This window comes from Myotis lucifugus, unplaced genomic scaffold (genome assembly GCF_000147115.1).
Source record: "Myotis lucifugus unplaced genomic scaffold, Myoluc2.0 scaffold_86, whole genome shotgun sequence".
NCBI lineage: Eukaryota > Metazoa > Chordata > Mammalia > Chiroptera > Vespertilionidae > Myotis > Myotis lucifugus.
In genome coordinates, this window is record NW_005871134.1 from 763,027 (window position 1) to 786,624 (window position 23,598).

The 23,598-nt window shown below is 61.1% G+C and overlaps 1 protein-coding gene across 1 annotated transcript in view; it reads left to right on the top strand.

Moving 5' to 3' along the window:
- The window catches only part of MYO7A (myosin VIIA), a 75,884-nt gene that overhangs the window by 39,400 nt on the left and 12,886 nt on the right, over positions 1-23,598 (top strand). Inside the window, exons 15-36 of the mRNA XM_023755923.1 lie at positions 1,514-1,651; positions 2,893-3,051; positions 3,711-3,803; positions 5,831-5,925; positions 7,012-7,096; positions 7,604-7,822; positions 8,210-8,317; positions 9,156-9,365; positions 9,727-9,930; positions 10,182-10,358; positions 10,841-10,930; positions 12,207-12,334; positions 14,590-14,716; positions 15,377-15,496; positions 16,065-16,238; positions 17,057-17,284; positions 18,548-18,718; positions 19,826-19,943; positions 20,653-20,779; positions 21,438-21,607; positions 22,535-22,725; positions 23,390-23,514. Of these exons, the coding sequence (XP_023611691.1) occupies positions 1,514-1,651; positions 2,893-3,051; positions 3,711-3,803; positions 5,831-5,925; positions 7,012-7,096; positions 7,604-7,822; positions 8,210-8,317; positions 9,156-9,365; positions 9,727-9,930; positions 10,182-10,358; positions 10,841-10,930; positions 12,207-12,334; positions 14,590-14,716; positions 15,377-15,496; positions 16,065-16,238; positions 17,057-17,284; positions 18,548-18,718; positions 19,826-19,943; positions 20,653-20,779; positions 21,438-21,607; positions 22,535-22,725; positions 23,390-23,514 (3,257 nt within the window). The remainder of the gene's footprint in view (positions 1-1,513; positions 1,652-2,892; positions 3,052-3,710; positions 3,804-5,830; positions 5,926-7,011; positions 7,097-7,603; positions 7,823-8,209; positions 8,318-9,155; positions 9,366-9,726; positions 9,931-10,181; positions 10,359-10,840; positions 10,931-12,206; positions 12,335-14,589; positions 14,717-15,376; positions 15,497-16,064; positions 16,239-17,056; positions 17,285-18,547; positions 18,719-19,825; positions 19,944-20,652; positions 20,780-21,437; positions 21,608-22,534; positions 22,726-23,389; positions 23,515-23,598) is intronic.

The window sequence follows — 23,598 nt, forward strand, 5'->3', positions numbered from 1 at the left end:
GACCAGGACAAAAAAAAAAAGTTATATAGCAATTTTAATATCACGTGCTGGTCCTTTGGGGGGAGTCTTTTGTGCTAATAGTCACTAGGAAAAAACTTCTTTCCTCTATAAGCGTTCCGTTTAGTGAGAAGGGAAAAATGTAACCCTAGTAAGGCAAAAAAGGAACAATCCCCCCTGGCGCCGCACTCTTTTCCAAGAGAACGTATAGGAAATTGAGCTACCCATGGAGGCGGGAGAAGGAGGGATTACCAAATTAAAAAGGGGCATCGGGAAAGGCCTGTGGAGACGTTAAATAAAGCCGAGGCCGGGGGGGGGCGGGGGGCGGGGGGGGGGAGCCCCGCCATGTGCACTGTGGGGGAAAAGCACGGCAGGGAGAGGGAACAGCGAGTCCACGCCCTCAGGTGCTCCTCACGCCTAAGCCTGCCAGTGCCTTATAGGAAGAGCAGGAGGCAGAGGCGGCTGGCTGGAGGGAGCGAGCGGGTGTGGAGAGCGAGCAGCTACAGGAGCCAGGTCTTGAGGCTGCTGTCGGCTATTGTGTCCTGGCAGAGTGGAGGCGGTGTGTGGGGCGACAGAGCAGCTTGGAGGTTCTTGCAGGGATCTGAGAGAGCCGCTGGTGGCTTGGACCGGGCGGGCAGTGAGGAGTGGGAAGGACGCTTTGGAATAGAATCTGGTTTCTACGGCCAGTGTCTGGGTATCAGTCTGAGACGGTCCGCTTCCTGTTTGTTTGCTGTCCGGCCTCCCCACCCCACCCCACCATCTCACCATATTCTGAGAGGGGCTCCACCAGGGCAGGGAGGTGCAGGGGTCCCTGGTGGGCTCCCCAGAGAGACTGGCTGGCAGAGCACAGGGCCGTGGGCCTCGGGCCACACAGTAGGAGGCCAGCTCTGTGCCTTCTTAGGAGGCTGACCCAGACCTGCTCGGCCAGGCCAGCTGCTGAACCACTAATCCCACAGGAAGGGGAGGGCACAGGCAGGGGAGGGCCACCCCTGACCCCCGATCCCAGGTTCCCAGGTTGCTGTTCACGTCCACTGTGCCCACTCTCATCACAGCCTGTCAGCCTGATAGGGAGGGAGGCTCCTCGCGGTTTAGTGACCTGCTCAGGACCACGGGGGAGGTGGTGGGCCAGGGTTTGAGTTTAGGTCCTCTCACCTGTCTCTAGGAAGGACCCCTCCCCTTACCCGTGCCCTGAGTGAGCGCGTTCGGCCACTCATTTATTCCTGGAGAGGGAGACTGGGGACTCAGAGAGGGGCTGTGCCTTGCCTAGAAGCCTCCAGCACAGCAGGGCTCTTTCTGGCTCAGGTCCCAGGCGGCTCCCTGGAGTCCAAGCTCCAGCTCAGACCAGACAGGTCACAGGGAAACCCCAAGTCCCGGGCAGCCTGCTTCGCCGGGCTGTCCTCCCTCAGGCCCTGAGCCCGCTGACCTCCCACCGTCCCTTCCCTCCCCTTCCCTTCCCGTCCCGAGTGCTGGCGGGACACAGGTCAGCCCCTCCCACCGCTGTGGTCCGTCCCCCCAGGGCGCGGAGACCAGGAAGCGCTCGCCCACGCTCAGCAGCCAGTTCAAGCGGTCGCTGGAGCTGCTGATGCGCACCCTGGGTGCCTGCCAGCCCTTCTTCGTGCGCTGCATCAAGCCCAACGAGTTCAAGAAGCCCATGGTGAGTGGAACCAGCCTGGGGGGGGGGGGCGATGGAGGGGCCGGGCCGTGGCGGGCAGGGTGGGGACTGGGGGAGGGCCCCCACATTCTAGATGTGGGACGAAGGCTCCAGGAGGTTAAGGGGTTTGCAGCTGCAGAGCCCAAATCCTCACTGGGCGCCCGTCCTCCCAGGGCCCTGGATGTGTTGTTTGCCACATGCTCTTCCTAGAGGCTGGGGCGGGGGTGGGTGGGACAGAGGTGGGGGGCCAGGGAAAGTGCCTGGAGGGAGAGGAAACAGGTGGCGGAAGGAAGCCAGCCGTCCGCACGCGCTGGCCCTGCGCTGACCTGACCGGTCCCCCTGGGGCTCAGGGCCAGGTCTGCAGGGTGTGAGGTTCAAATGGGCCCCAGTAAGCTCCCCACCTAAAGCAGGAGGAATGAGGCCAGGGCCCTGCCAGGCAGTTGGGTACCATCTTTCAGATGCCTTTCTCTGGGCCCCGACCTCAGCATCTGTGGCCTGGACCTTGACAGCAGGACATCCTCACTGCCCTCCGCCTTCCTGCCCCTGCCTCCCTGTCCAGGCCCCTCCACTGCAGTGAGAGACAGGAGTCAAACGCATGTCTGATGGCTCACTGCCTGCGGCCCCCGTAGCCAGGCCCCGAGGGCCTTCTCAGCCCTCCAGGAACCCCAGGCTGGCCCTGCCGGCTGCCATCACAAAAGCAACTGTGCGCCAATTAGACAAATTAAGGCGGGTTACTGTCAGCAGCCAGACAGTTGTCTAAATAATGACAAGTCTGCAATGACCGTAGCATGAAGGGCCACCCCTGGGATGTGCCAGGCACCCAGCACCTGCACAACCACAGTCCTGGCGAGGGTCACCTCCTCAGTCCCTGTGAAGTCCCCCGACATGCTCTGCACTTTCAGGCTTCCACACCTTTGCACATGCTCGCCCTGCCCCTCCAGTGTTCTCCAGGGTTAGAGCAAAGGCTGCCTCCTCCGGGCAGCGCCCCCAGATGTCCCAGGGGGAATTAAGCCATCTCTCCTCTCTCTCCTCTCTGCCCCCGAGCACCAGCTCACCCCTGTGAGGATCTCATTTCTTGCTGCCATGTGGGTTTGAACTGCAGACCCAGGTTCAGTGCCATCTTTGCTCCTCATCTGCTGTGCGGCCTGGGCCTCTCTGGGCCTATGTCTGGGGCTGGGGACACGCAGTGCAGGGCTGGGCTCCCAGCAGGAGCCGCCAGCACTGATGCGCTTGGCTCTGGGCAGCTGTTCGACCGGCACCTGTGCGTGCGCCAGCTGCGGTACTCGGGGATGATGGAGACCATCCGCATCCGCCGAGCCGGCTACCCCATCCGCTACAGCTTCGTGGAGTTCGTGGAGCGGTACCGAGTGCTGCTGCCCGGCGTGAAGCCGGCCTACAAGCAGGTACAGAGCCGGGGCACGGGGGGCAGGAGGACCGGTCCCAGCTCTGGGCTGGGCAAGGGCCCATTTCCCCCTTGAGACGGGGTGCTGGGTGTGATGTCCGCTTGCCTCCTGAGGTGCGGCTGGGAAAACTGGGGTCCGGAGGGCAGTGAGGGCGTCAATGGCCATGCTTGCTGGGCGTGGACTTCGCCGGTGGGTGTAATGGATGAGACCAGGACTACCAAGTGGGCTGTGGGTGTTAGATGTGGGAGAGGGGTGTTTTGTTTTTTAAAATATGTTTTTTATTGATTTTTTTTAGAGAGAGAAAGGGAGAGGGAGCGAGGGATAGAAACATCAGTGATGAGAAAGAATCATTGATCGACTGCCTCCTGCACACCCCACAGCCCTGGCATGTGCCCTGACCGGGACTCGAACCGGCGACATCTTGGTTCATGGGTCGATGCTCAACCACTGAGCCCCTCCAGCCGGGCAGATGCGGGAGAGGGTCCTGCAGGCACCCTGCCGAGCTAAGGAGAGAAGGGAGGGTCAGAGAAGGCAGGACCTGCTTGGGTCACACAGTGAGTTGGGATGGAGCTGGAGCGAGAGCCCTGCCTCCCAGCCGTGGGAGGAGCACAGAGGTGGCCTTTCCCACTGCCCATTCCCTGGTGCGCCCCTGCCCCCAGGACGACCTTCGGGGGACCTGCCAGCGCATGGCTGAGGCTGTGCTGGGCACGCACGACGACTGGCAGATTGGCAAAACCAAGATCTTTCTGAAGGTGAGAAAGGCTCCAAGCCCGACTGCCTTGGGGGCTGTGGACTCCTGTCACGGTGGGAACGGGCGCCAGGGGGCCTCTTTGGGGAAGCTGGCATCAGACGGGGTCAGGGCTGGGCCTGTGCATCCTCCCATCCTGCAGTCTGTGATAGGACGAGTGGGCGTGTGGGCGGGAAATGAGGCCTTCTTGGTAGGGGAGGGGCACCTGGTATTGAGCCCAGCTGTGACCTGGGGTTGGGGTCAGAGCACTGACCCTGGGTGAGAAAATAGAAGACCAAAGTGGGCTCAGGGTTCAATGCTGACCGGTGGCTGTCTTCCCTGGGACTCTGGGCAGGCCACTGGCCCTTGCTGAGCCTCATTTCCCCATAAAATGGGATGTGCCTGGTGGGGGATTTCTCGACTGTGGTTTCCTGCCAGGCAGAGCTCACCCCAGGCTCTGGTGGGTGCCACCCCCTCACTCTCTAGTGTCCCTGGTTCCTACCCTCCCTGAGCACAAACCTGGAGCTCTCTGGCTCCCACCGCAGCCTGAACTGGGAGCAGGAAGCGAGGTCCCGGGGCATCCTGGCCTTGGAGCAGAGCTTGCTGGCTGTTGGTGGTGGCTGGGCCGCTGCCCCAGGGCCAGTGTGAGCTCCCAGCCTGCGGGCTTCCTCATTTCCATTTCCGTCGCATTCGCTTTCTGGCCATTTGGGGTCACAGGGCAGGGCTCCTTCCTCTGGTACCGGGTGGGGCCTGGGCTGTGCAGGACATCTGGGTGGAGGGAAGGAAGGAGCCAGCCCGGAGCCAGAGAGAGCCCCAGGCTCCAGTGTAATTCCTTCCTGGCTGCGAGGCCACAGGCCAGTCCCTTCATCTCCCTGAGCCTTCATTTCCTTCATTTCCTCGTTGGAAAAATGTGTGCACCGGGCCTGCATCCCACAACTGCCCAGACTCGGTGGGGCTTTTTGTCCACGATCTTATTTAGTCATCACAGCAGCCAGTGAGATAGGATCATTATGCCCATTTCAGAGGCTCAGAGAGAAGAAGTGAGACGATCTTATTTAGTCATCACAGCAGCCAGTGAGATAGGATCATTATGCCCATTTCAGAGGCTCAGAGAGAAGAAGTGAGATGCCCGAGGTCAGGCCCTGGGCTTGCAGCCAGGGTTGGTCTGATGCCCGGCCATGTAGCTAAGGGAGGGAGGGCACGCAGTGGTTTCCAGTCTCAGTGTCCACTTCCCATTCATGCATTCATTCATTCATTCACTCAGAAAGACATGGCTGAGCAGCTCCTCTGTGCAGAGCTCTCGCCACAGGAGATGCGGTCTGTGATTAGCTGGTGGATGTGGCTCCCCACAGAGACTCAGCACGGGGCCCTGTCTGCCTGGCTCCCCGAGGACCCACTCCAGCACCTAGCACGGGGCTGGCAATGGAGACATTCACTTTTAAAGGCATTGAATGAATGATGAGATTTTTGTCTAACCAGAGTGAAGATTGGGGGTGTGGGGGTGAGGGGGGGACAGGCCTAGAGAACTTGGCAGGGCCCGGATCATGGAGGGCCTGAGGGCCAGGGAGACCAGACTTGTCCCCGAGAGTCATGGGCATCACGGTAAGATCACCGGAGAGTTGTTTTAGGAGGGTCCCTGCTTAGGGAGGCCAAGGGGAGCGACAGAGGCCAGGAGACTGGTGAGGAGGCTGCTGCCAAGATCCCAGAGGGTGGCTTGGCCAGGTCAGAGGCTGATATGACAGAGACATCGGGGAAGGCACGGCGTGGGCGGACAAGGCCATCGGGATGGAGCCGCTGTGTGTGCCCATCGCACCCTCTGACTCCATCCAGTCAGATTGGGCTCCTCCCGCTCCATCTGCCCCACCCAGAGCCCTGGAAACAGCCACAGCACCTCTCTCTGTTCTGTGGCTGGGAGAGGCTGCCCCACGGAGCAGAGCAGGGCTGGGAGCCCGTGCGGCCCAGCCAAGCCCCAGGCCTGGAATCCAAGGGAAGGACGAGAGGGCCTTCACTTGGATTCATGGGGGGCCGCTGCTCAGGAGCTCTGCCCCCCAGGACCACCACGACATGCTGCTGGAGGTGGAGCGGGACAAGGCCATCACCGACAGAGTCATCCTCCTCCAGAAGGTCATCCGGGGATTCAAAGACAGGTACGCGCCGGGACCAGCTCCTCCCCATGGGAGCCCACACACTTCTTTCCTCTAACCAGAGCACTAAAAATACGCATGCACACCCAGGTGCACACCTAGACATGAGCACACACATGCATAACTCATGGGTGAACTCACAGACACACTATTTACACAGGCACACATGTGGATTCAGGGGGCACACACATTGGACACTCTGTGGTCTCAAATGCCTGATGAAATTTCTCAAAGAGGAAATTTGAGATTTTATAAATTACAAATTTTATAAATTCCAAATAAGGGACATGTGTATAGCTGTGATAACCCACAAATCAGCAGGACTGACTCTGGAGTGCGATTCAGGCTCCACAAAAATCCCACAGCCTGCCCCGTTTGCAGTTCATCTGGTCACTCCCTCCTCTCCATCCATCCATCCATCCGCCCACCTGTCTGTTCATCTATGTGTCTGCCCACCCATCTACTGTTTCCTTCCACAGTTGCTCACTTGCTCTTGTGTGCCTCCAGGCATTGGCGTGCTGGCTCATTCACACGAGGCCATACTAATTTTTCACTCCTCCTATATGTATTTCCACATGCAGCAGACACCTGCTGTTGGACGTGTGGTCTCTTTGTCCTCCATCCGGTATAGGTGACTGTCATGTAGAGTGTGCGGGGGAACAGCATTGTGCTCAGTCAGACAATGTGGGCTCTAGTCCAACCTCATCGAGTCTCAGTTTTCTCATCTATAAAATGGGGAAATCTGATAGTAGTGAGTGAAGTTCACACTGTTCAAATATTTTAATCTTTAAGATTATTTACTTATTATTCATACATTTATTTATTTATTTATTTATTATTTATTCAATAAACATGGAAAATCTCCTTATTGGGCTCATGTGACAAGCCGGTGAGCAGGCAGGGCAGGATCATTCTACCCACTTCACAGATGGGGAAGTTGAGGCAGAGAGGTGATACCCTGTTGCCCAGGTCATTGATCCAGGAGATGCGGGGCTGGGACTAGCCCTGCTGTCCTGATCCCAAGCCCCGCCTGCACCCTGCTGCCTCTGGGCACCCCGTCTCTGCTTTGAGGATCTCCTGCTGTTTCAGGTCCAACTTCCTGAAGCTGAAGAACGCCGCCACCCTGATCCAGAGGCACTGGCGGGGCCACAACTGCCGGAGGAACTATGGGCTGGTGAGCCTCCCCAGGGGGCTGCTCCTGCCCCACAAGGCCTTTGAACCTGCCCGGCTGCCGTAGCAGCAGGATGTACCTGTGCCCCAGACCGTGGCCTCCTGCCACTGCCCCATCCTGCCCCGACCATTTCCCCAGCCCCAAGTCCAAGTCTGGTTCTGTGCCTTTTCCCATCTGGTCAGCGATGTTTAGGCTTTTCTTCTGGAATGTTTGGGTGAGACTGAGCACTAGGTCCTTAGAGACCTCCGAGGGCGCCCGAAGCAGGTGTGTCCCACTGACCTCAGGGGAGCAACTGGGGTTGGGTTGGGGAGGCAGATAGGAGAGCAGCTCCTGGTCTGAGGATGGGGAGCCAGGGCCATGCCTGGGAACCTTCCGCCTGAGAGGAGGCAGAGCTTCCCTCCGGGAGCCCCAGTCCAGGGAGTCAGGGTGTTCCTGCGGGGCACACAGCAGGAGAGGGACCCAGGGCAGTGCCGCCTGTGACCAGGGCTCTGAGCCGGGCTGTCCTTGCAGATGCGGCTGGGCTTCCTGCGGCTGCAGGCCCTGCACCGCTCCCGGAAGCTGCACCAGCAGTACCGCCTGGCCCGCCGGCGCATGATCCAGTTCCAGGCGCGCTGCCGGGCCTACCTGGTCCGCAAGGCCTTCCGCCACCGCCTCTGGGCCGTGCTCACCGTGCAGGCCTACGCCCGGGGCATGATCGCCCGCAGGCTGCACCGGCGCCTCAGGGCCGAGGTGAGCAGTGCCCGCCTGTGAGGGGCGAGTTCTCATCGCATGGGGACACATCATCCCATTGTTGGCTGTGACCTAGGGCTGGGTCTCCCCTGAGGAATGACCACACTGGGACCAGACCTCTCATGCTCATTCTCCCAGCCAAGGACAAATCTTTGGGAGGGTCCGTGAACCTGGTTTGGTTTGGGGATCAATGGTGTCAAACCTACTCCCCAGCCCCCCAGCCGTGTGACCCGGGGAATTTCTCAGATGCCTCAGTTTCCCCATCTGCCAAATGATTTGGCAAATCGCTCCCAGGCCCAGAGCTCAGTCAGGTGGGTGGGGCAGAGCTGGAGGAAGCACGGTGCCAGCTCCACATGGTTCGTGCCCATCGGCTCTCCCTTCCCTCAGTACCGGCGGCGTCTGGAGGCTGAGAAAATGCGGCTGGCGGAGGAGGAGAAGCTGCGGAAGGAGATGAGCGCCAAGAAGGCCAAGGAGGAGGCCGAACGCAAGCATCAGGTGAGCGGGGACTGTCCCAGCGCTTCGCTGTCCATCCACTGGCGGACAGCCTCCCGGACACTGGCTGCCAGCCTCCGTCCTCTACTCCCTCCCCTCATGTGTGCCCTGGGTGCCCGTCCTGGCCCAGGACAGAGGCCGGAGGGCTGTGGCTCCAGAGTGCACGGTCCGTGCCCTCAGGAGCACCTTTTCTAGCTGGGAGCCCGCACCTCCCTAAAAGCCTGAGCCGGGGGCAGAGCACCCAGCATGGGCCACCAGCCACGGGTGGTGACTGAGCTTTTGAAATGACACAGCACAGGCAGCATAAAATACACACAGGCTTTGAAGGCAGAAAAACAGGGCTATAAACCATCTCGGTACTATTTCTAAAATATTAATTACATGTTGAGATGGTATTTTGGAAAGATTGGGTTAAATAAAATATATGATTAAAGTTGGTTTCACTTACTTTCTGTGACTGTTTGAAGTGTAGCAGCTCCATGCATGGCTCCCACGATCTTTCTGTGAGAAGCGCTGGTCTACAGCCTTGAGCCACCACGATGGGGTTTTGGGTGGTGTGGTCCCTCCAGCTGGGGAGGCCTGAGCAGGCTTCCTGGGGGAGGCGTTCCAGCTGAGCCCTGGGGGCAGGTGGCCTTCCTGTCTGGGCATCTGTCTGCACGAGGCTCGGAGGGCTGATGGGAGTGAGGCCCGGGGTGGGGAAGCCTAAGGCCGGTCCCTCCCAGTGGCCAGGAGGCCCAGGGGGAGAGGAGGACTGTGGCCTGGGGGTTGCAGGGGCCCTGGGGATCCCCAGGGAGGCCTTGTTCTCTGAAGCTGTCTCCTCTGCATCACCCCTACCCCCCAGGAGCGCCTGGCCCAGCTGGCCCGCGAGGACGCGGAACGGGAGCTGAAGGAGAAGGAGGAGGCCCGGCGGAAGAAGGAGCTCCTGGAGCAGATGGAGAGGGCCCGCCACGAGCCCGTCAATCACTCCGACATGGTGGACAAGATGTTCGGCTTCCTGGGGACTTCGGGCGGCCTGCCGGGCCAGGAGGGCCAGGCCCCCAGTGGCTTTGAGGTACGAGGCTGGGAACAGGGGCTGGCGACAGGCCTCAGTGGGGTGACTGCACCCCCCTGCATTGAAGACCACCTGGTCGCCTCTGAGCAGAGGGCAGCAGCAATGACCTGGGTCGGGGGCCACAGGGCCCAGGCCCCGTCCAGCCGCCAGCCTGCCACGCCCGGTCAGTCACTGTCCCTCTCCAGGGCCACTCACCAGCTTGTATTCATTCATGCACTGAGGTCTCCCCATGCGCCAGGTTCTAAGTCGTGAACAGGACGGCACAGTGCCCCCTGGTGGAGGCAGTGCTGGCCCCACAGGGCAGGTGGGGGCTGCAGCCAGCTGAGTGGCCCCCACAGCAGGGACCCCCTCCTCTCCTCAGGACCTGGAGCGCGGGCGGAGGGAGATGGTGGAGGAGGACCTGGACGCGGCGCTGCCCCTGCCCGACGAGGACGAGGAGGACCTCTCTGAGTACAAGTTCGCCAAGTTCTCTGCCACCTACTTCCAGGGCACGACCACGCACACCTACACCCGGCGGCCACTCAAGCAGCCGCTGCTGTTCCACGACGATGAGGGTGACCAGCTGGTGAGGGCTGGGGCCGTGCTGGGGCTGCGGGTGCTGAGAGCAGGTCCCTGGGGGGCGGGGACCAGGGCTGACTTGACCCCCCCCCCCCAGCCTGGGGCCAGGCCACCTGGGCAAGATCCTAGGAACCCCTGAGTGCCCTCAGCACAGTGGCCTCCTGTGGGCTTCTCCAGCCCCTCCCCGGCCCCTGGGGACGCTGCTGGCTGTAGCGATACCCTGCACCGAGCTCTCTGACTCCCGTGGCTCTGCCCCAGGCGGCCCTGGCCGTGTGGATCACCATCCTACGGTTCATGGGGGACCTCCCTGAGCCCAAGTACCACACGGCCATGAGTGACGGCAGCGAGAAGATCCCGGTGATGACCAAGATTTACGAGACCCTCGGCAAGAAGACGTACAAGAGGGAGCTGCAGGCGCTGCAGGGCGAGGGCGAGGTGAGGCCCTGGGGGTGCCCCCCAGGCCATGTCCCTCCTGGCCAGTGGGCAGGGCTGTCCGGTCTCCCTAGCCTCAGGGTCCTCAGCAGAGGAGGCTCCTAAAATTCACCTCCGCCTCACCCCCCGGACCCACGCTCTCCTCTGTCTACCCCTGGGAGCAAGTGTCTGAGCGTTTTGTAAACTGTCCGGCGTTGACCACGAGTGAGTGAGGCCATGGGCGGAGCAGCCGGCCTTCATAGCCAGGCCTGGAGCCATGGAGACTCACCGAGGGTCGCTGGGCGGGTCGCTACACTTTCCCAGCCCCAGTTTTCCGTCCGGTGGTGGGAGGGGCCGTGAGGGGTGAGGGTGGAGGTGTCACGCGGGGTTTGCCTCCTCAGCATTCGTGTGGCGGTGAGACACTCCTCCAGCCACAGCCCATGGTCATTACTGGGGCCCACTCGCTTGACCCTGACCCCTGACCCCTGACCTCCGTTGTCCTGCAGGCCCAGCTCCCCGAGGGGCAGAAGAAGAGCAGCATGCGGCACAAGCTGGTGCACTTGACCCTGAAGAAGAAGTCGAAGCTGACAGAGGAGGTCAGCGCAGACCCGGACTGCCTCAGGGGGCCCCCTGGGATGGGAGCAGGCGTCCATGCTGCCTGTCCTCGGGGCGCTGGGACGGCAGGCAACAGGACAGCGTAGGGGGTGACCGGGGAGACGGGAAGAGGGCAGTGAGGTCAGGCGGGGGTCAGGTCAGGGAGGGCTTCCCACACGAGGGGACCTGAAGGCTGGGGAGGCTGGGGAGGGAGGACATGCCCTGCCATAGCGTTCGATCTCAGGACCTTTCTGTGGGATGAGTGCCACGGGCACCAACACTGTTGATTTGTTTGAGCTCATTGGTTAGTCACCTTGCCTTTTCCGAGAACCACCCCTGCCCTGCGCTCCAGGTTGCTCAGGCTGGGAGGGCAGACGGACACAAACCCAGGTGGTCACAGCGCAGGGCTGGCCCCCCTGTGCCCCTACATTTGCACACACCAGTGCTTCTCCCTAAATTCCTCCCTCCTCTCCTCTGCCTGGGGGTGGCCTCCTCCAGGAAGCCTCGAGCGACCCCTCTACAGCCACCAGGCTCCTCCTCGGGGCTTCCACGCTGCCTTTGCCTCCGTCCTTGTCCTGTTCCCCATCTGAGGCTCAAATCCAGTCTCACAGTCATGTAGCCCGAGATCCAAGTCCCACCTTTGCCGTTGGGGGTCTGAGACACCCCCTCTGTGGGTCCCTGGGGGGCCAGTGCAAGACGACAACTGTGGGTGCTCAGTAGATGTGAGGACCTCCCACACCCCTTCCGTCTGGAGGGCACGTTCTCACTGCTCACCTCTCACTCTCTCCTCACCTGGGCAGGGTGCAGGGCTGGGGTTGTGGGCTGTGTGAGACCAGGGAGAAGAACCCAGGCTGGGCACTGCTCACACAGAGGGGCCAGGGCATTGGTGACAGGTGATGGTGACGGGGAGTTGGGACTGGGATATGCTCTGGGGGTCAGAGTTGTGTGGGAGCCCTGGAGAGAGAGGGGTCCTGCCAAGAGTTGGAGGAGCAGATCCCCATCCTGACCGGTAGGGGGTCGGTTGGGGTGTCAGGGAGGCTGCAGAGGAGCCTTAACCCCAGAAGTGGGTGCCAGTGGGCCAGTGCTCCCAGCCTGTGGGCTGGTCATGGACCCAGCGTCTGTTCTGCATGGGGTGGGGTTGGGGCAGGATGGGGGTAAGACTGGCAGAGCCAGCTCTCTGGCCACTCCCAGGATTCTGCTCTTGGGCAGGGGCCGGGGCCAAGGAGGGTAGGCAGACTCAGGCAGGAGGCAGGTCCCTCACTCCTCCCTGTGGCCCAGGTGACCAAGAGGCTGCACGACGGGGAGTCCACGGTGCAGGGCAACAGCATGCTGGAGGACCGGCCCACCTCCAACCTGGAGAAGCTGCACTTCGTCATCGGCAACGGCATCCTGCGGCCAGCGCTCCGGTCAGCGCCCGAGGGAGGGGTGCGGGGAGGGGCGGCTGCTGGGGAGACAGCGCTGGGTGTGGCCTGGGGAGGCTGCTGGTGGCTGAGCTGTGGCTCTGTCACCTTAGCCAACAGGCCTGCTGGTCATGTGGCCTTGGTAGAGTTTGTTCCTCTCTGTAAGCCTCAGTTTCTTCCTCTGTAAGGGGGGAGGGGGGCGGTAATAAGTGGACCTGCCTCAGAGGCTTGTGGGCAGATGAATCTCAGGAGGGCTGTAACCTGGAGGCTTTCAGTAATAGTTGTTGTTATCACGCCCTGACATGCATCTTCTGCTTTAACCGCATCCCTGCCAGCTCATGCCTGGCAGTGCCTCCTTCCCCGCCCAGGCCCGGGGGGCTCACCTCAGGTCCCTGGGGGTTGGGGGAGGAGAGGGATGATGGAGGCGTCCCCAGGAGCAATGAAGGGATCAGCTCAGCTGGGTCAGTGGAGGGGAAACGGCCTTTTCTGAGAACCCGCAGGACAGTCGGGCGGGAGAGCTGATCCCATGCGCCTGTGTCCGCTGGCTGGGAGGACAGCAGGGTGGGGTGGGGAGGGGGGTGAGCTCCAAACTGAGGTCCAGAGAGGGCAGAGACGTTCCCAGGAGTCACTAGCCTCCCAGACCTTCTGCCTTCCCTCCAGGCCTCCTCGGTGCTCCTCTAGGCCATTGAAGAGATGGTCACAGGACCCAGGGCCACCCGCCTCCAGGGAAAAGGGGCAGAATTTGTGGCCCAGTTGTCTCAAGAGTAGACCTACAGCGGTTACTTCCAGAGAACACAGTGGCAAGAGCCCCGGGCAGGAGTCGGAGGCTGGGGTATTGACTCCCCGAAGGACCCCGGCTGGTCCTGCCCTTTTCTCGGCCCAGGTGTCCCCGTAGGTCCATAAAGTGATGGGGGTCAAGGGCTCCCAGCTGCCGGTGATAAAGTTTTCATTGGTTCCTGACAAGATGGAAAAGATAAGGGTGTTTCTAAAACGAAATTTGATTTATTTGAAGGCCTGTTCTTTGTTCTGAGACTTCAGCCTTCCTACTTTTTGAATATGAAAATTACCTTTGTTGTATGAAATAATTGTGATCTACTGGGCAGGTTGTGTGTGTGTGGTGTGTTTTAAATGTCCTTATGTGTCATGATGAAGAGTTAGCAATGTCCAGAATTTATTTTGAAGTTGCATTGGTTGGTTAACTCTCAAAATTGGGAGCCACTGAATGAATTAGGTAGTCTCTCCTTTCCACCTAGGCCTGTCTTTATGAGAGGGAAAAGAGCCGAGAGTGCCCCCTGGTGGTCACATCATCACCGCGGGCTGGCTCTTGGTCCTCAGCAAGCAGGTAGTGTCTTAGTGCACAGCAATCCTGTAAGGAAGGTACAGTGGGGCCTTGACTTACGAGTTTAATTCGTTTCGTGACGGAGCTCGTAACTCAAATTACTCGTATGTCAAATCAACAGTGAACAAGTGAGACATGTGATGCTGGGCTGATGTTGTGGTGTTCACTGTGATGTTCGCTGCGCCAACTAGCGGTGGGGTATCTGAAGCTGGCTCGTAACCCGAATTTTAGCTCACAACTTAAAGCAAAAAATCGGCCGAGAGACGGCTCATATCTCGAAAAACTCGTAAGTCTGGACACTCGTAAGCCAAGGCCCCACTGTACTACTGTTTCCCTTTAAAATGAAAGCAAAAACCCACCTTCATTGCTTTCATCTGATTACAAAAGCAATACACGACCACTTGAATATTCTAATGTTACAGAGATGTATTGAGAGAAGGTCAAAGTTGCTCATTCTGCCTCGCAGAGAGAGTCCCCAGATGTTTTTGCTGTTTCTGTTCTGCCAGTTGCCATTAGTAGAAATTGCACCTGCTCTCATGACCTTGGGCTGGGCTCAGAAAGGTGAACTCTCCTGCCTCGGCCACCCAGCTGGCGAGGGACGAGGCTGGGGCGGGGCCTGCGCACCTCATCAGAGTGGTCACCAGTGGCTGTGGCCGCTGTGCCCCAGAGCAGGATATGTGCCCCCTCAGGATCACGGGGACTGTCCGTGGGTCTGATTGGCGTTAGGAAGGGCTCCGTGCCTGGTGAGCCCGTCTCCAAAGCAGACCCTCTTCCCCAGGCCTGGGCCCGGCCGTCCTCACCCGGCCCCACTCTGCCTCTTCTTGGATGGTCTTGGTCAAGTAGCAGAGGAAGGCCTGGGTGTCCCACCTGCTGGGGGACTTTCCTCTGAGCCGTCTCCCTTCCTGCCTCCCCACCTGCCCAGGGATGAGATCTACTGCCAGATTAGCAAGCAGCTCACCCACAACCCCTCCAAGAGCAGCTACGCCCGGGGCTGGATCCTCATGTCTCTCTGTGTGGGCTGCTTCGCCCCCTCTGAGAAGTTCGTGAAGGTAGGGCGGGCGCCTGGACTCCTGGGTGGGAAGGGGAGCTGGGAGAGAGCAGGGGAAGGAGCGTCAAGGAACTTGGGGATGAGGCTACCAGGCCCGGCTTCCTGTCCCCTCCGCCCAGGCACCCAGAACTTCAGGCCGTTCTCCCCTCAACCAGTTTTATGTGTGAGGAGGCTGAGTCTGACAGCGTCTCGGGCCCCTCTCCATACTGTGTTCGAGCAGGTGCTTTAGTTCCTCCCAGGCCTCTTTCTTGCCTGGTCCTTGGTGCCAGGCCCTGGGTGCTGGGGACACAGACAGAACCGGGGACAGCCTGGTGGCCAGTGCTGTGAAGAGGGAAGCACTCGTCAGGGAGGGGGCCCTGGAGGAGGAGGAGCAGTTAAGCTAGGTGCAGAGGGGGTACAGTGTGTGGGGTGAGGCAAGAGGCATGGCTGAGACTTGACAGGTCTGGGTGGTGGTGGCCCTGTTGCCAAGACGACATATGTGGACTTCATTCTGAGGGCAGCGGGGAGCCATGGAAGGCACGGGAGGGCTGGGGGAGACGTGCCTTGGAAAGCAGGTCCTGAGAGTGGGTGGAGGGATTGGAGGCAAGAGACCCAGCGAGGCTGCTCTGTGGCCCGGGCGGGAGGCCAGAGTGGGGCCCCCTCAGCTGGTCCTCATCTGCAGTACCTGCGGAACTTCATCCACGGGGGACCGCCTGGCTACGCCCCGTACTGTGAGGAGCGGCTCCGGAGGACCTTCGTCAACGGGACACGGACACAGCCGCCCAGCTGGCTGGAGCTGCAGGTACCCCCCCCCCCAGGCGTGCACATGTGCACGTGTGGTGTGCGCGTGTGTGTGTGCGTGCGCGCGTGTACGTGTCTCCGGTGCCCAGAAAAGCCCCTGCTTTGGGATTCTGGGTTCTTCACCCTTAAGTTCTAGAAGCCCAGGCAGGCCTATTGGAACAGAACCCCCAGCCGATGATCGACTCCCATCCGTTGGCTTCATGGTCAAAGTGATTCAGGCAGGGCTTCCCACTGCGCCTCAGTGGCTTCATTGGCCGTAACGATACTCGTGTCACAGGGCCCTGTGAGGGTTTGGGACATGAGGGCAGAAGCCCCTGGTGTGTGGCAGTGCCTAACCTCCCAGCCCCAGGGACTGGCTCAGGGGCCCTAATGTTGCCATCGAGTTGGGGAGCACAGCAGGGCTCCTTGGGGACCTGTGACCCGGGACATACAATGTCTGGGTGAGATGCTGGGAGCTGGGGGCCTTGGGGGGAACTCCAACCTCCTAGGCAGCAGGGAGCCAGGACCCCAGAGGGGCCAGGTGGTCTGAAGTGAAAGGATCCCCACAAACGCTCCTTGGTCACTTTCAGGCCACCAAGTCCAAGAAGCCCATTATGTTGCCGGTGACATTCATGGATGGGACCACCAAGACCCTGCTGACGGACTCGGCCACCACGGCCAAGGAGCTCTGCAACGCGCTGGCCGACAAGATCTCCCTCAAGGACCGCTTCGGGTTCTCCCTCTACATCGCCCTGTTTGATAAGGTAGGGCCAGCCCTGCAGCGGCACCGCCCTGGCTGCCCACAGGTTTCCGGCTCAGTGCTGCCACCTGCTGGCCACCTCGCACAGCTACTTACTTCCAGGGCCCTGGTTTTCTCTATTAGCTGGTGGTAACTCTAGCTCCCGCCAATTCTTTAGGATTGCGGAGCCCTCTTAAGCCCCTAACGAAAAGTCCAACAGAACAGTGTTGAAACCCAGAACTCACTTCAGTCATATGTAGCAAGGCCGCGTCAGTCCCCCCTGGTGCCGGAGGCAGGCTGCAGGGTCCTGCAGCCACGCGGCTCTCCGAGATTCATTTTCTCACCTACAAATGCGGATGTAACTCCTCATCAGGTTGCTGTGGTCATTTCTTTTCACTCTTAGTGGCCACCTGTCACATCTAGGCCAGGAGCCTTCTCTGTGGCGCTGGGCCTGGGGGTGGCTGATTCCTCCACACCCAGCAACATCGCACCCAGCAGAGGTGCCCCACCCTGCAGGTCCGGGACGGAACCACGTGTCCGACACAATTTATCTGGGTTTTTCTGCTGTACAGATGGATACTCTTGTGTTTTCAGGGACCATTTGTGCATCCGAGTTTCCCAAAAGGCTTACTCTGGGAAATGGGAGCTCCCGTGGCTGTGCCGGCTCAGAGCCCATGCCTGGGGCCCAGGGGTCCCATGCTGGCCTGCCTCCAGGGTGACCTGGGCACCTCCCTGCCTCTCTCTGAGCCTCGGTTTGGCATCCGAGAGCAGTTGGCACAATTGATGGCTCTTTGTAGTCCTTCCTGCTGGCTCACCTTCCCACGGGGTGACCTCTGCCCACAGGTGTCCTCCCTGGGCAGTGGCAGTGACCACGTCATGGATGCCATCTCCCAGTGCGAGCAGTATGCCAAGGAGCAGGGTGCCCAGGAGCGCAATGCCCCGTGGCGGCTCTTCTTCCGCAAAGAGGTCTTCACGCCCTGGCACAACCCCTCAGAAGACAACGTGGCCACCAACCTCATCTACCAGCAGGTGGTGCGAGGCGTCAAGTTCGGGGAGTACAGGTGTGAGAAGGTGAGTGCGAGCCGTGGCCCGGCTGATCTTGCTTGGCTCACGGCCGCCTGTTTTCTGAATTCGAATTCGGGCTGAGTGTTTACTGTCTGGGACCCGCCACTAGCTAATGCGGAGGTTAGCCTGACGGAGGGCGGGCATGCTCCTCGCTCCTCCCGGAGGTAACGCTGCCCACAGGAGCCAGGGCTTTGAAGCACAGCCCGGACTCTGCCAGTGGGAGGCTCCCGCACCTCTGTGGTGGCTGCTTCACACTTGCTGTACTGAGTTAGTCTAGGAAACTCCGCCCTGAAGGATCGAGAGATCCGCTCATGAGAACAGAGTTTGCACACGTGGAACCTTCTATCTCCTTCTGTGGACAGGAGCGGTGTGGTTGTATTGTTTTTGATGATGGTGGTGACGGCTCTCACGGTACCTGTGATTCCGTTGGTGATTATGATGGAGGGAGGAGGATGGAGATGGTGGAAATGAAGGGGATGGTTGGTGGTGGTGGCGACGGTAGAAGTAGCGATGGTGTAGGGGTAGGTGTGAGGGTAGTGATGATGATGATGGTGTTGCTGATGGTGGTGGTGAGTTGATGTTCAGGCAGGGTGTATTAGGACAGTGTGTCCACCGCTAAAATCCTGAAATACTTTGAACTAGTTGGGAAATATCCACTGCCTTTGAAGCTCCCAAGAGCCTTTCTTTACTGCCCCTGCTGCCAGAGCCTGGGGAACCCCAGGCAGGCATCACAGGGGCTGCCGTGCACCAACCACGGGCAGCGAAGGGGCAACTGCCCAGTGCCCACCTGGCTCTCTGGAGCCTCTGCACTGTAGCCTATGGGTTGTTCAATCCCCTGACTGTCCTGGGGGTGTGGTGATGGTGATGGAGCTGGTAACGGTGACACACTCCCTGCACTCGGAGTCTCCCGCGGTATCAGGTCCCCACTCTCCAGGGCGGTCCCTGCCTGTTCTGGTGTTTGCCAGCCCCAGGTGTTATCTTCCTGGGTTGAGGATGTAGTGGCTGACCCATGACCAATGGGCTGGCTGGTCTCTGGGTCAGCTCGGTACCTCTGGTGCTGAGAGGACCCAGGAGAAGGCAAGAATGTGGCCCTGCCCTCAAGAAGCTCATGGTTCCACCAACCAGACAATCGGTGAATCGGTGAGAGCTCAGGGTGCAAAGGCCAGGGGCTGAGGGCCCAGGAGGCAGGGGCCCGGGCTTCGGTCCTGGGCAAGGGCTTCCCGGAGGGTGTGTGAATGAGGTCTCCGCACACACCCAACCCCACCTCAGGAGGACGACCTGGCCGAGCTGGCCTCCCAGCAGTACTTTGTGGACTACGGCTCCGAGATGATTCTGGAGCGCCTCCTGAACCTCGTGCCCACCTACATCCCCGACCGCGAGATCACGCCCCTGAAGACGCTCGAGAAGTGGGCCCAGCTGGCCATTGCTGCTCACAAGAAGGTAGGAGAGCTGGGGGGGCTCTTGGAAGAGGGGGTCTCTGATGGCCGAGGCCAGGAAGTAGCACCTGGGGGATCAAAGACGTCACAGCTCTCACCTGACACGTCCGCCCACAGGCTGCAGGGGGCAGGCTGGCACCCTTGGCCTCCTGCTTCCCAGCCGCCTGCCTTCCTCCACCGCGCACATCGGTTCTCTCCTGTCTCTGTCATCCGCTCTGGCCTGGGTTCCAGGGATACAGAGATGGCTCACATCCAGCCCTGTGGCCCCATGAGGGAAGCCGGGTGCAGGGCTGGGCGGGTCCCGTCCTGGCCTTGCACAGGCGCTCTCTAGAGCCGCAGCTCAGTAGCGCTGGTGCGTGTTGGGGAGCTCCCAGGAAGGGCGCACTCCGTCCTGCCTGCGAGAGCCCTGGCCCACCTTCCTGCCTGGGGAGCTTTAGGGACAGGCCCCCTCGGGCCCCTTGCTGGAGGCCCCAGGCCCATAACCAGCCCTGAGTAGCTCCCTGTCAGGTGAAGGGGCTGCCCAAGTAGAGCCGGGTGGCCTGCTGGGGAGCGGGTGGGGAACCCTGGCTGCTGGAGGGGACCCCAGGCCTCCCCACCTCCAGGCCCTGGTTGTGTAAGAGCAGAATTACCTTTGCACACAGTTGCCAGAGGGCTTCACAGACCAGCGGTCTCTCAGGCCCTCACCACTTTCCACCCAGCCTCCCCCTGAAGCCCCCTGCACCCCCTCTACATCTAGGCCGGGCTCAGCACCGACACCCTCCCTCCCCTCCAGGAAAGACAGGTGCTCTCCCTCCATCCCTCCGTCTCTGTCCTTGGCCACCTCCTCTCCATCACCCCTCACCCCCTTTGGCTGCTGGAGCCCGCCCACTTCCTGCACCTGCCCTGGCTGCAGCGGGGGCTTTTCTGTCACTCGGGTGCATTGGGAGCTCCCTGCAGGCGGGACCCACGCTTCCCTAGCAAGTGGCTGGGGCTGATGGGACGGGTGAGGCCATGATGCCCAGGAGGGCACCGCAGCCCTGGGCTACGCCTGGCCTGGGGACAGGGACATGTGAGTTCCGGCCAGAGCACACGTGACGTCTTTTGTCCCCTGTCCTGGTCTGTCCCCCTCCAGGGGATTTATGCCCAGAGGAGAACTGATTCCCAGAAGGTCAAGGAGGATGTGGTCAATTACGCCCGCTTCAAGTGGCCCTTGCTCTTCTCCAGGTTTTACGAAGCCTACAAGTTCTCAGGTACCCGCAGCCCTCCTGCCTCCATGCCCTCTTCCACCCTCACTGCGGCCACAACAGGGCGAGGCCGGGAACAGGTGCCCCAGTCCGCCAGGCTCCTGCCTGCAGGGCTGCGGGTCTCTCCAGGCCAGTGCGCTGAGTGGGTCCCACCTCCCACAGTCCAGTTGGGCTCTGTGGCACACAGTAGGTGCTCAGTGGCACAGTGGGTTGAACAACTGGATGGGCATGGAGATTATTAGAGCACCTACAGGAGATGGTGGCCCAGAGCAGGGGCTGGCTGACTCCATGAAGCTGAGAGTGGATGTGGCCAACTGCTCACTTCCATTCGCTCAGCCGTCCTGGGGCTGTCATCTGGGGGCACCTGCTCCGTGCCAGGCCCTGGGCTTCACAGAACCACCAGTTATCAGGCTGGAGGGAGCCTTGGGGCTCAGTGAGTCCAAGCCCTACCCGCACCCTGCCTCACCGCAGGGCGGGGACTTGTCCGCAGCTGCACGAAGACCCGTGGCACCACTCACACCCAGGGTCCTGGTCCCAGCACCTCCCCCACCGCACGCGGGGCTTTGGCTCCCAGGGAGGCCGTGCTCTGGGGCTCCGTTTCCATTTCTGTAAAATGGAAAGCAATATACCCCCTGCCCTGGTGGTTGGGAGGATTGGGCAGGGCTGGGCCCAGGAGAGGGGAGGCCCCCTCTCAGAGCCTCGGTCTCTGCCCCAGGCCCCAGCCTCCCCAAAAACGACGTCATCGTGGCCGTCAACTGGACGGGCGTCTACTTCGTGGATGAGCAGGAGCAGGTGCTCCTGGAGCTGTCCTTCCCCGAGATCATGGCCGTGTCCAGCAGCAGGTCAGTCCCACCCCGCACCCCGCTTTCTGCAGAGCAGGGAGTTGTCGAAGCTGCGCCAAGACCCGACAGGGTCCTGATTCAGCTCTGACCGAACTGAGGAGGGGCTGAGGGACACACAGACAGACAGATGGGCTCCTGGAATAGACTGGCGTTCTGTGGGCTGTGTCGCTGTGGGCAGGGTTGGGCCTGGCCAGCTCTGAGCAGGCACGTGCCAGGCACACAGGATGCAGCGGTGACTGGATAGTCCTCCCCCTTTGAAGCTTCAGTTGATAGGGGAGATGGATACAGGTCATGTTAAAGCAGGATGAGCATCATGAGGGCTGTGGGAGGGCAAGGAAGGCTTCCTGGAAGAAGGGGTATCTGGGCTGAGACTAAAGGCTGAGTAGGAATTAGACAACAAAAGGTACGTGGGCTGGGCTGCTGCAGGCCGGCCACGTCTGACGCAGGCTGAGCTGTGTCGGACCTGGGCGGCGCCTCACCCTGGCTAGGCCAGCCTCTCCCTGGCCGGGCCGAGCCTGACTGCGCTGGCCTTGGTCTCCTTCAGGGAGTGCCGCGTCTTGCTCTCGCTGGGCTGCTCTGAACTGGGCTGCGCTTCGTGTCACCCGGGCTGGGCAGGACTGACCCCGGCTGGGCCCTGTTCTCCGTGTTGGTCCTGCAGGGGAGCCAAACTGACAGCCCCCAGCTTCACGCTGGCCACCATCAAGGGGGATGAGTATACCTTCACCTCCAGCAACGCCGAGGACATCCGTGACCTCGTGGTCACCTTTCTGGAGGGGCTCCGGAAGAGGTCTAAGTACGTGGTGGCCCTGCAGGACAACCCCAACCCTGGTGAGTGGCTCCTGGCACGGGCTGCCAGGCACCGGGGTCAGGGGCGTCAGGCAGGTCACCCCCCTTGGCCTTGGCCTGGCCTGTTACCCCTCCTTCCCCAGATACTCTTGGCTCCGACTGAACCAAACAGCCGAACTCTGCCTCCCGTCTGCGCTCTGTGGGGACTCTCTCCCTCTCTCCCTCCCTCCCTTCCTGGTCTTGAATACTTACCCTGTCACTTCCTCCAGGGGCGTAGGGGTTCCTCCTCAGTGTCTCCAAATACCCCATCTTCAGATGATGACAGCAGTAGCACCTCACTGAGCATCCCCGAGCCTCCTAGGCCCTGGGCAGAGCAGTGGCAAGACGGAGGGGCAGCAGGCCCTGGCCCCACCCTCAATGGGGGCAGGGGCAGGGGCAGGGGCAGGGCAGACAGTGCAATGCCTGTGCAGTGACCAGGGAAGCCAGAGGCTGTGGGAGCCCAGAAGAGCAGCCCCAGGCAGCCTGGGGTGTGGGGAGGAACACGGGTGTGAGTGTTTGAGGCAGAGAGCAGATCACAGGCCAAGCACAGGGGTGGAGAAGACACGTGTCTGGGCACTGCAGAGTTTGGTTTGGCTGGAAGTGGGGAGGGAGAGGAAGGGGCCCGGAGGTGGAAGATGTCAGGAAGGCAGCCCCCGACAGGCCTTGCGAGCATGTCAGGGAGTGTGGGCTTTCTGCTAAGGGCAATGGGGAGCCACAGAAGGCGTTGGAGCAGGAGACTGGCCACTCTGATGGCCATGTCTGCGTGGAGGGCAATGGCAAGGTGGAGGCGGGGTGGCCAGTGAGCAGACATGACAGGGTCTCAGGTCTTCTGTGTGAGGAGCGGCTTATAGGTCATCAACCCAAAGAAAGATGTTTTAACCCGGAGTCTCCCTCTGCCCACATGCGGCCCCTCTCACCACGGCCTCCCAGCGGGCGAGGAGTCGGGCTTCCTCAGCTTCGCGAAGGGAGACCTCATCATCCTGGACCACGACACGGGGGAGCAGGTCATGAACTCCGGCTGGGCCAACGGCATCAATGAGCGGACCAAGCAGCGGGGAGACTTCCCCACCGACTGCGTGTACGTCATGCCCACGGTCACCATGCCGCTGCGGGAGATCGTGGTACGTGGATGGGGCGCCCCTGAACCCCTCCTTGTCTTCTTTCCACGTCTGAGGGAGGGATGACAATAGACGCCTGGCCTGCAGCTTCCGTGAAGAGAGCCGGGGGTCCTCTGGGACCACAGACTTAAAGCTGGGGCAGCTGTCACGCCTGGAGAGGGGCCTGACAGTGCCTCAGTGAGGAAGTGCCCAGGGGCAGGGGGAGGAGGGGGCAGGACGGCACCTGGCTCTGACCGGAAGGGCAGTGGGGGCAGAGCTGGGGAGGGAGGCCCTGCTTCTTCGGACTCCCCTTGCGCGCAGCACTGAGAACTCAGAGCTCGGCTTCTCCAAGCAGCTCCCTGGGCAGTTCTCACTGTTCCCTCCCGCCCTGTCCGGCCTTTCTGACTGACCCGACCTGGTTCGGACCCAGGGCAGCACCGAGGGAAGGGCCCTGAGCCCAGCAGCCTGGAGGCAGCAGCAGCTTCAGAGATGCAAGGAGCAGAGGGGCTCCCAGGCTGAGAATGGGCACAGGCCCCCGAGTCCCCGAGTAACAGTCTCCCTGCTACTCAGCCCCCCCTCCCCCCCACCCCCCCACCCCCCGCCCCCGTGAGAGGGCTCTGGGCTTTGCCGAGTGGATCCCAGGGCCCCAGGTGGAGAGCTGACCTCAGCCCCCCCTCTCTGTCTCTAGGCCCTGGTCACCATGACCCCTGACCAGCGGCAGGACGTGATCCGGCTCTTGCAGCTGCGAGCACCGGAGCCTGAGGTGCGCGCCAAGCCCTACACCCTGGAGGAGTTCTCCTACGACTACTTCAGGTGACGGGCAGGAGAGGGGGGAGAGGGGCCAGGGCAGGGACAGGGAGAGGGGCCCGGGACAGGGACAGGGAGAGGGAGAGGGGG